A 12,323-nucleotide genomic window follows, 5' to 3' on the forward strand; every position below is an offset into this window, starting at 1 on the left:
ATACTGGATTGGTTGCCATGCCCTTCTCCAGGGGATCTTCCCGACCCAGGGATCAAACCCACATCTCTTATGTCTCCTGTGATGGCAGAAGGGGTCTTTACCACTAGCGCCACCTAGGAAGCCTGAAAACATTTTAACCTCTTCCAAATTACTGATCAGTTACTGTGAGAACATTTGCACATTTTTCAAAAGATTGATGTCTTTACAATTTGAAATGATATTTTTATCACAATACATACACGAAAACATGAACACATTAGGGTTTAAACAACTCATAGATAATGTGGAGGGGTTCTAGAAAATCTTATGCTAAATCTTAGGGAAAATAAACACTAGCAATTAGCAAGTATAGAACACACCCTCATCATTTTCTGATGAGGGCTTTAAGGGTCAAGGTAAGTGATTAAACAGCACAATAGAGGGACATGCCTTCTATGGCCACAGGGAAGATAATGCTCTCCTCAGTATCAAAGAGTCTGCAGACAAGATCAGTTATTTGTTAGACTGATTAAAAAGGAGTCTTTTTAAAACTAGGGAAGAATATAAATTTAAAATACCGGCAAAAACATTAAGAAACCAAAATGATTTCCTGCATGTCCCATGGTTTACATAAAAATTAAATATTTAGGGTACAGTTTCCCACGATGAAATTATTAAATATAAACAAGTATTATCTCAAGTCCTAAGTTAGGGAAATATTAGCATTTTCTTTAGAAACTATCTCAATAAATGCAAATAATTAGTATTTAATTTCATGTATACTCATTAGCTGAAACAGCCATACTAGGTCAAGTTTAGTCATTTACCTTGTATTTTAAAATAACATTATCTTACAATTACTGGGGCAAAGTGTGCAAATTCAGAATATTAACACCTATACATTATTTGGAGACAAAGAACCATTGAATTGAGTTAACAACTGCCAATGTCCATGGGAAAGGTACACTGTAGAAGACCATAGAGACCATCGGGCTCACCATCACCATTATATGATCTGTGCTTCTCCAGCGTTAACAGAAAACTAATTCTGTTACCAATTTAGTTAAAGATGAACACCATCTGCCAATGCCAGTAGACAGTAAAATTGAATGGCCTTGTGATTCAAATTTAAAGAACTGCTAAAATATTCATATCAAGATTTTCCTGGTCTATAACCCCTTTTCTGTCTAATATGATACCCAAAGTCTCTTAAGAGGGGGAGTCACTATAATTTGAAATATAGATATATATTCTCAGATATTATTAGCAACTTCTATAGTTATTTTTGGCATCCTGAGGGACAGTAGCAGCAGTAAACTCTTCATTAATGCCTAGTACACAAGCCACTGATTCTGCTTCACAGCTTCGTTCCTTTTAACCTAGATTAATCACAGACATTTTCTGTAAACTGTCCACATCAAGAAGTCTCCACTGGTATGAAGTATATGATTCCTTGATGCAGAAAGGGATTTTGTTTCTCAGAACCATCCAGTTGGTTATAGGACCTTATCATCATGTGTTATTCATAATTCTCTCTATACTAATGAGACAGAGAGAGGAAATATTTACTGAAATAATCTTAAAAAGAATCCCTCTCTCCTCTAAAACTTTGCTTGCAGTCTGCCCAGGTGCTCCAGTCTATAAATCCATAGAATTGCTTCTTTTCTCGCATCACATTATTAATTTTCTCCCTCATTTTTCTTGTCTACATATATGTGACACAGTCTTCTTGTCAAAATGTTAGAAAGGAAATAAACTTGCCTTTAAAAAAGCTAGTTCCTCACCAATTTTAATGGGTGTTTGGAACATTACTAACAATATACATATGGTTTAATGGAAGGTAATCTTGGAATTCTTCACTGATTCAAAGGTACAAAAAAACTACTTTTGTAAATAGAGTTTTATTAAAAAAAGATAATTTAAGAAAATGTTAGAGCCCTAGATTTCTCATGATTTAGGTTATGACATTAAGATATTCTTGGGCTCTATAGAATTAAATGGATAACATGGGTATGTGTGGAAAACTCAGGGACAATTTTGCACATGTTCCCTTTCCAGTGAGAAAGAATTCACTTTACATTTACAATCATTGGTGCCAGCAAATACGCTACCCTCTAACATTTATGGCTCCAATATCTATTGTGGATAAATAAACCAGCCCCAAATACTTTTTATTTAGCTCAGGAATCTGTGAGCAGCCTGGGCCCAGTTGTGTAGTTCTCCCAGTCTCAGCTAGACCTTCTGTGGGTTCTAGCTGGATTCTTTCACGTCTCTGTGTCAGCGGGAACAACTGGACTCCCTAGGTTTCAGTCCACACGGCCTTATTATCCTCTTGCAGGATGGCTCTGACATTCCTATGATGGAGGCAGAGTCCTAAGAGGAATAATGGGAATGCAAGATCTTTCAAGTTCAAGGTTCAGCACTGGGACATGGTCACTTCTGCAGGCAATCTATTGATCAAAACAAAGCCCGAGGCCAGTCCAGTAAGAGTGTACCTCTTGGATGAGAGAACCTGCAAAGTCCCATTGAAAATATTGTAGGTATAGGGAAAAGGGAAGGGCTGTGGCCAATTTTGTAGCTACTGCAAAGCCCCAGAGATATTTAAATACAGCTTTTATTATACAGCTTGAGGCTAGATAAATCTAGACTTATCCCATATCTAGTATCATCTCTAATTTCTAAGGCCTCTTAGCTTTCTTCGTTTATATGCATGCCCACCTCCTGAACTGCATCCCACTACATGGATAGCAAGACCTGTCCATATTTGCCATCTTTCTTTGTCTTCTGTCCTGCAGGACAGAGTGGGTTAAAAATAAATTAAAAATATGTCCTATTAACTTATCAATATCATTTTATCATATTAGATATCAGTATCACATGAGTTTAATCTCTGAAATATTAAAGACTTTTAGTGTAAATGATACATGCCTAAAGTTAATAACTTAAAGAAAACATTCTAAAGAAATAATTCATCTTACTGAAGATAATTCTAGTGCAAACTATAGTATCTTACAGATATATTTGACTTACAAAATTATCAGAAGCAGTGGATATATCGTCAAAGCAAAATTCACCACACTGACTCAAGATCATTCAGGGAATGTTTGTACAATGGCTCTCAAAACAAATTCTCAAGCAGATGTATAGTTTACCTATACAATAACCAGTAAACTAGTCAGATGGATTTCTATATTTATTTATTTGTTTTTACTATTGATAAACTCAACAGGGAGTCCTCATAAATTCAATGTTAGACACCACTTTGACACATTTGGAGTTATTTCCTAGAACCTAGTTTTATAGCTGATGGCAAATCTTGTTAGAAATTTTTATTTGTTTTCTGTAATCTAACACTTGTCATGATTTACAATGTAGTTTACATTAGGAATCATTTTCCTCTGTGAATCTTTGTTCCCTTTCTGCTGACTTTTTATAAACTTGTTTTTTCATCTCTAAAATGTAATTGAATAACTTTTGTGAAGAAATAAAATATCAGTTACACTGTATAATATCCATGGGACAGGTTGCAACCAGTACAGTTATCCCAAGCAAATAACATAATGCACAGATCTTCAGCCATACAACTAGATACATAGAGATCAATACATGCTAATTTGAACCATATGAAAGTTGCTATTTTGTAGGTCACAAGTGAATGAATGTTGTCAATTTCCTAATAGCCAACTTAAAATATATGTAGATACACATACACACATATATATGCATATTATTTAATGATAGGATGAAATATCAATAACCTCAGATATGCAGATGACACCACCCTTGTGGCAGAAAGGGAAGAAGAATTAAAGAGCCTCTTGCTGAAGGTTAAAGAGGAGGTTAAAAGACATTTGCTCCTTGGAATAAAAGCAATGACAAACCTAGACAGCGTATTAAAAAGCAGAGACATTACTTTGCCTATAAAGGTCTGTATAGTCAAAGCTATTGTTTTTCCAGTAGTCATGTATGGATGTGAGAGCTGAAAAATAAAAAAGCTGAGCACCGAAGAATTGATGCCTTCAAACTGCAGTGCTGGAATCTTGAGAGTCCAGACTGCAAGGAGATTCAACCAGTCAGTCCTAAAGGAAATCAGTCCTGAATATTCATTGGAAGGACTGATGCTGAAGCTGAAGCTCCAATACTTTGGCCACCTGGTGCAAAGTGCTGACTCATTGGAAAAGACCCTGATGCTGAGAAAGATTGAGGGCAGGAGGAGAAAGGGACGACAGAGGATGACATGGTTGGATGGCATCACCGACGGAATGGACATGGGTTGGACCAAACTCCTGGTAGATACTGAAGGTAAATACTGAAGGGAAGCCTGGCATGCTGCAGTCCTTGGGGCACAAAGAGTCGGACATGACTGAGAGACTGAACAGCAATAGCAGAGTTATAAACTAAGGTTATTCAGATGCTTGTTCAAACAATAGATATATAGGTCATTGCTTTTTTGAGGTTCTCTCTGATAAATGTACACAAAGAATACACCTAAGAAGATTATTTTGCCTTTCATTTATAGATAAGCTTTGCAAGCAAGTAGCCTAGCTAAATGTATTTTAAACATCTTTTTTCTTCTTTTGGAATAAAACTATTTATTCAAGTTGGATTTGTGCTACACCTTAACCTATAAAATGGATGAAAGTGGGCATATTTTCATAGAAGCTAGAAGAGTGAATCCAAAAGCCTCCAGGTGATGCACTACATTTTCAAATTTGACTAGAAGTGTAATAGAACTAACAGGACTTTAGGTTAGGATGACTGGACTGGACGACTGTGGTATACTACCATCATCACACATCATTCTCTTATTTTGCTGTCAAAAAAACAAAATATGTATGCAGGTTTAATTATTTCTTCTTAACTTGAATATTCTAAAGTTCAAGTCTAGTTTAGAGATTTGGGAATTGGTGACTGTTGAGCAGAAATGGAGTGGAAGGTATCATTGGTGGCGGTGGTTTAGTTGCTAAGTCGAGTCCAACTCTTGTGATCCCATGGACTATAGCCCACCAGGCTCCTCTTTCCATGGGATTTTCCAGGCAAGAATACTGGAGTGATTTGCCTTTTCCTTCTCCAGTGGATCTTCCCGATCCAGGGATCGAACCTAGATCTCCTGCACTGTAGGCAGATTCTTTACTGATTGAGCTACCAGGGAAGCCCAAAGAGGAGGGAAGGAAAGCATTAGAATGAAGAGACTGAAATCATAAAGGGAAGAAAACATGGTGGCATGTGCTAATTTTTAAAGAAGCAGATAACACAAATTTTATTTAATCTTAATTCATTTTTTAATTATTTTAAGCGTATCATGTTTGTGTCCCTACTCGTTGGTGCTCAAAGTATCTTAAGGTAGAATATCTGCTTTTCCTCAGTTTTTCTTATGGCTTCTCTCAGGCTCAAGTCTCTTGGAACAATGCTTTAGAGATAGTTGTTGTTTGTTATTGTTCAGTTGCTAAATCATGTCCAACTCTTCGTGACCCCATGGGCTGTAGCCCACCAAGCTCCCCTGTCCAGGGGATTTCCCAGGCAAGAATACTAGAGTGGGTTGCCATTTCATTCTCCAGGGAATCCTCCCAACCCAGAGGTTGAACCTGTGTCTCCTGCATTGGCAAGTGGATTCTTGACCATTGAGCCACTCGACTCTCCAAACATCCACAGGACCAATCAGATAGTACATAGAGAGGCAGGTGAAGTAAACATTGGGAGATAAACTACCGATTAGTGAAGACAAGAAATATCAGCACAAAATAGTATCCTTACTTAACAAAACCAAACCAAAGATGAATGAATAAACCAGGCACAAATATTTATTTCTGTGTCTACTTATTACAGCTCAGAATCAATATAACAGTAAGATTTAAATTGTGCCATATTTTGTCACTAACACACTGATGGTGACAAATGAAGGGATTTGTAAAATTAATCCAGGCCACACCAAATCAAATATCACAGAAAAAGATATTTTCAAGGAAATGATTATCAGTTATTGTCCATGCAGTGACAACTAAAAGTTAAGTCATTCCTTATATTAACATCCAAATTTCTTTTACTAAGGTATTCCCACTTTAATCAATAAGCAATTTAAGAAAAAATGAAGTGAAGTTGGACTGAGTCAATATTTGTCTTGGAAAGCATCAAAAGGGGATGATGGTATTTGGTGCTGGATGACTTTATTCACATACTTTGAAGAACCCACAAAATAATTTTGAGGGATGGTGGGATTTCTGGAACCAGAGATTTTTAAAACTGAACCCCAACCCAGTGATTTGTTGATGAATTATAGTTTCAACACAATATTCTCAACATCCAAGTTGTTATGGAAACCTTTCATAATGTTTCAAAATCTGCAAATCAGTGTGATACACCACATTAACAAACTGAAAAATAAGGATTATATAATCAGCTCCATAAATGCAGAAAAAGTTATTTGACAAAATTCAACATCCATTTATGATAAAAACTCCCATCGAAACAAGTATACAGGGAACATATTTCAACATATACGACAAACCCACAGTTAACATCATACTCAACAGTGGAAAGCTGAAAGCTTTTGTTCAGGGACAAGAGAAGGCTGATAATTCTCAGCACTTTTATTTAACACGGTATTGGAAGTTCTAGCCACAACAATCAGAGAATAAAAATAGGCACAAAGAATCCAAAATGGAAAGGAAGAAATAAAACTGTCACTATTTGCAGATGATATGAAATTTTGTAAAGCTGTAGGCTACAAATTAATGTACAGAAATATGTTGTATTTCTATATACTAACAACAAACAAACTACCAGAAACAGAAATTTAAAAAAAAAATCAAATTTTCAGTTGCATCAAAAAAAATTAAACATCTAGGAATAAGACTATCTAAGGAGGTAAAAGACATACTTGCAAAACTGACACTGATGAAAGCAACTAAAGACCAGATAAACAGATGGAAAGATACATTAGTACCATACTTATGGACTGAAAGAATTAATAATGGTAAAATGATCATACTACCCAAGGCCTTCCACAGATTCAACACAATCACTATCAAAATACCAATGGCATTTTTCAGACAACTAGAACAAATAACGGAGAAGGCAATGGCAACCCACTCCAGTACTCTTGCCTGGAGAATCCCATGGATGGAGGAGCCTGGTAGGCTGCAGTCCATGGGGTCATGAAGAATCAGATATGACTGAGCGACTTCACTTTCACTTTTCACTTTCATGCATCAGAGAAGGAAATGGCAACCTACTCCAGTGTTCTTGCCTGGAGAATCCCAGGGACGGGGGAGCCTGGTGGGCTGCCGTCTATGGGGTCACACAGAGTTGGACATGACTGAAGTGACTTAGCAGCAGTAGCAGAACAAATAATTCTAAAATTTGTATGGAAATACAAAAGACCCCCACATACCCAGAAACAATCTTGAGAAAGAAGAACAAACCTAGAGGAATCGTGCTTTATGATCTCAAACTATACTACAAGTTAAAGTAACCAAAACCACATGTTACTGGCACAAAAACAAACGCATGCATCAGTGGAACAGAACAATGAATCTGTGACAGAGGAGGCAACAACAGACAACGGGAAAAGACAGTCTCTGCAGTGAAGGATGTCGGTAAAACCAAACAGCTATATACAAAAAGGTCAAACTGGACTACTTTCTCACACCATTCACAAAAGTAAATTAGAAATGGATTAAAGATGTAAATGCAAACCCAAAACCATGAAACTTCTAGGAGATAATATGGGCAGCATGCTCTTTGACATTAATCTCAATGATATTTTCTACATATGTCTCCTTAGACAAGAGAAACAAAAGCAAAAAATAAACAAATGGGACTACATTACATTAAAAATCCTTTGCACAGTGAAAGAAACTATCAACAAACTAAAAAGGTTCTCCAGGGGATCTTCCCAGCTGAGGGCCTGAACCCACATCTCTTGCATTGGCAGGCAGATTCTTTACTTCTGAGCCACCAGGGAAGCCCATATGGAATATTACTCAGCCATAAAAACAATAAAATCTTGCCATTTGTGACAACACGGAAGGACCTAGAGACCCAGAGGGCATTATGCTTACTGAAGTAAGTCAGGCAGAGAAAGAAAGAAAAACACTGTATGATTTCACTTACATGTCGAATCTAAAAAAGGGAATAAGAGGATAAATATAAAACAGAATTATAGACAGAGAGGACAGACAAGTGAACAGGTGATGGCCAGAGGGGAGGGTGAGGAGGGGAGGAAAGAAGTAAGGGAGATGAAAAGCTACAGACTTCCAGTTGCAAAATAACTGAGTCGTGGGTATGAAATACACAGTGTGGGCAATGGAGTCAATAACTACATTATATCTTTATATGGTGAAAAATGAAAGTGAAAGTCACTCAATCGTATCCGACTCTTTGCGACCCCATGGATGATACACATAGTAAATATAATGAACATTGCTGTATGCTGTTTATGGAAGTTGTTAAGAGTAAATTCTAAGAGTTCTTATTATAAGAACTATATATATATATATATATATATGTATGTATTTCTGTTTCTTTGATTTTGCATCTATATGAGACGATGAATGTTCACTCAACTTATTCTGGTAATCATTTCATGATGTATGTAAGTCAAATAATTATACTGTATACCTTAAACTTATAAAGCACTGTGTCAATTATATCTCAACAAAACTTGAAGAAAAACAAAAAATTTGTCAAGCTGACAACATGATTATAATTTTACAAATGATGAAAACAAGGCTAAGTGAGTTTGATTGACTTGCTCAAGTTACCACAACTATAAGTATTGGAACTGCAATTCAAATATTGGCCCACTTGATAATAAAATTCATGTTCTCATTAAACCATGGTGTCCTTCAAAAAACAAGAAGATGGAATAAACCTTTAAAAAATTACTGAATAATTTTATGCTTCAGAATGTTTATAAAATTCTGTTTGACAATATAAATGGATATGATGTCTACACATAACTTTTCAGTTTTAGTCCTGTGCAGCCTTATTCTCTCCAGGAAATATCAACTGAAATTCAAAAGAACTGTATGGATTTAGATGTTAGAGTCCCCAGTGACTTATAGATCGTTTAGTTTGCATTACCTTAGGTAATCTGGGCTTCGGTTCAGAATTATTTTTAGGAACAAAGTCTTTAATGAGGCGAGATCGATCATAATTAGCATGCTCTGATTCATCCGTGTAATCCTTATCTTTTCCTAGGTCTAGAAAAGAAAAAGAGAAAATTACATCCATTTTTATCCTTCTTTCTTTTCTTTCTCCTTAAATATAATAACCTCTTTTTTTCCATGTTTTCTCAAGGTTTAACCAAATATCATTTTCATATGACCCATATATCCAATAAATAAGCAAAAAAAGGTAATAATACAGAATCTTGCCAGTAACTTTCAGAAAAAATAAAATGCATCTCTGTCATTTAGTGTACTTAAACATTTTGAAAACAAAGTTAAAGTCATGCAAATGCAACTGGCTGTTATCTCTTTTGAACTTGAAAATAGAGATATTTGTAAGAATTCAGTACAATTTTGCTTTTTAAGGCAAATTTTACATGTTTATTTGCTTAATTAAAAAGACTACAGATTTTTGGTCATTTTTTTAAATTGCTGTTTTATAAATATGAACTTGACTTAAAAGAATAAGAAGTCTAAGAAATCATATAAGAAATGCTAACAAATTTTACAAGAAAGATTAAAAAGTATTAGGAGATTGAAATGAAACCACAACAGCAAAAAAGGAGCAAAACATTGAAATATGGTAATTACCACTGGAAAAATCAAAAAGGGTAACACATATAAGAAACTATATGTGCATATTATATGAATAATGAGCAAGCTAGAATCAATGTAAATGAGTATAAAATAGAAAATACCCATGATGGTTGCAAGCATCACCAAGAACTGGTGACAATTCCACAGACTTTGTGTTCTAGGTGATACAAAGAGCTCTCCAAATTAAAAAACAGATTCCTAAATATTTAGTCTTTTCAAATAAATCCACTGAAATTATTGTAATTATTTTATTCAATCTGTCCCTAACCTATCAACAAATTTTAACACAGAAAACTATACATAGTTCTTTCAAGACTTCAGTCATGTGACTCAGTATTGTAACAAAAAATTTTATTTATACTAATGCATTAGTTTCTTTTATTAGTAATGCTTAAAATCTACTATAACATATGGCATGTGAGGCATAGCTAGCAGTATCAAGTTATTAGTCACAGTATAAACTAAGAATGAACAGATCATTATACACCTTAGGATATACTTAACTACCAATTACATTAACATGCTCTAGGCATTTGACCCGGAGAAGGCAATGGCAAGCCACTCCAGTACTCTTGCCTAGAAAATCCCATAGATGGAGGATCCTGGTAGGCTGCAGTCCATGGGGTCGATACGAGTCGGACACGACTGAGCTACTTCACTTTCACTTTTCACTTTCACACAATGGAGAAGGCAATGGCAACCCACTCCAGTGTTCTTGCCTGGAGAATTCCAGGGACGGCAGAGCCTGGTGGGCTGCCGTCTATGGGGTCGCACAGAGTTGGACACGACTGAAGCGACTTAGCAGCAGCAGCAGCAGCAGGCATTTGACCTATACCTGTGTACCTATTAATAATAGCTATCACTCATGGATGGCTAATATTTGCTGAGCGTATACTAAGAGCCAGAAACTTTACACATATAATTTCCTTTAATCCTTATAACAACTCTAGTAGTGTGTATGGTTTTTATCTACACAATGATAAATAAACTAAGGCATATGCAAATTAAGTAGCATGGCAAAGTTGCTGAACCATTAACACACACACACACACACACACACACACACAGAAGTTGCTCAGTCACGTCCGACTCTTTGCAACCCCATGGATTGTAGCCCACCAGGCTCCTCGGTCCATGGGATTTTCCAGGCATGAATATTGGAGTGGGTTGCCGTTTCCTTCTCCAAAGGGGTACATCAAACACATCCCGATTGATGCCAAAGCTGATGTTTGTGAACATGCTATAATGTTTCCCAAGACTTAGGTAAGGGCTTCTCAGGTGATGCAGTGGTAAAGAATTTATCTGCCAGTGCAGGAGATGCAGGAGACATGGGTTCGATCTCAAGTACCAACATAATAAGTAAACTTTAGGAACAAAACGTGTCAATATGTTTTAACAGAAAGACTGGAGGGTATTCCTAAAGTCATAATCTGAAAGAAAGAAAATCTATTTTCACAAGCATGTTCAACAAGCCTATGGGCACTAAAGTATAGAAACCATTGCCACCTTAATAAACAGCAACTCAATTCTTCCATCAACACAGGCCAGAATTCTGACTCCTCATTTTCTCTTATCACCATGTCTGCTCCTTAAGCAAATTGTGTTGATTTAGCACAAAGCATAATTTTATAAACGTGGTATATGTTTATCCTATATATATGTATATATATATATATATATATCATCTGCATATGCACATATGTGTGTGTGTATATATATATATATATATATATATATATAATGAATATGTACATGCTCTGCTGCTGCTAAGTCACTTCAGTCGTGTCCAACTCTGCACCCCATAGATGGCAGCCCACCAGGCTCCCCCATCCCTGGGATTCTCCAGGCAAGAACACTGGAGTGGGTTGCCATTGCCTTCTCTACATGCATATATTTGTGTTGGTGCTTATATAAAGGACAAAGAAAAAAGTATATATGTAGAGAGAGAGTACTGATAGATGATCATCTGTCTCTTCCCACTTTAAGTGCTATTGGTGAGCTGATTGTTTTGTTCACTGCTTCATACACATTATTTAGCTTACTGTTTAGCATCTTGTATGAAATTAAAAGATGCTTACTCCTTGGAAGGAAAGTTATGACCAACCTAGACAGCATATTGAAAAGCAGAGACATTACTTTGCCAACAAAGGTTCGTCTAGTCAAGGCTATAGTTTTTCCTGTGGTCATGTATGGATGTGAGAGTTGGACTGTGAAGAAGGCTGAGCGCTGAAGAATTGATGCTTTTGAACTGTGGTGTTGGAGAAGACTCTTGAGAGTCCCTTGGACTGCAAGGAGATCCAACCAGTCCATTCTGAAGGAGATCAGCCCTGGGATTTCTTTGGAAGGAATGATGCTAAAGCTGAAACTCCAGTACTTTGGCCACCTCATGCGAAGAGTTGACTCATTGGAAAAGACTCTGATGCTGGGAGGGATTGGGGGCAAGAGGAGAAGGGGACGACAGAGGATGAGATGGCTGGATGGCATCACTGACTCGATGGACGTGAGTCTGAGTGAACTCTGGGAGTTGGTGTTGGACAGGGAGGCCTGGCGTGCTGCGATTCATGGGGTTGCAAAGAG

General features: G+C 36.6%; 1 protein-coding gene across 3 annotated transcripts in view; it reads right to left on the bottom strand.

Moving 5' to 3' along the window:
• Nucleotides 1-12,323, bottom strand: part of ANO3 (anoctamin 3) — a 448,326-nt gene that overhangs the window by 185,778 nt on the left and 250,225 nt on the right. For all 3 annotated transcript variants that reach the window (XM_027562801.1, XM_027562800.1, XM_027562802.1), the window contains one exon: nt 9,064-9,182. In XM_027562801.1, the coding sequence (XP_027418602.1) occupies nt 9,064-9,182 (119 nt within the window). The remainder of the gene's footprint in view (nt 1-9,063; nt 9,183-12,323) is intronic.

Source organism: Bos indicus x Bos taurus, chromosome 15 (genome assembly GCF_003369695.1).
Source record: "Bos indicus x Bos taurus breed Angus x Brahman F1 hybrid chromosome 15, Bos_hybrid_MaternalHap_v2.0, whole genome shotgun sequence".
Lineage (NCBI taxonomy): Eukaryota > Metazoa > Chordata > Mammalia > Artiodactyla > Bovidae > Bos > Bos indicus x Bos taurus.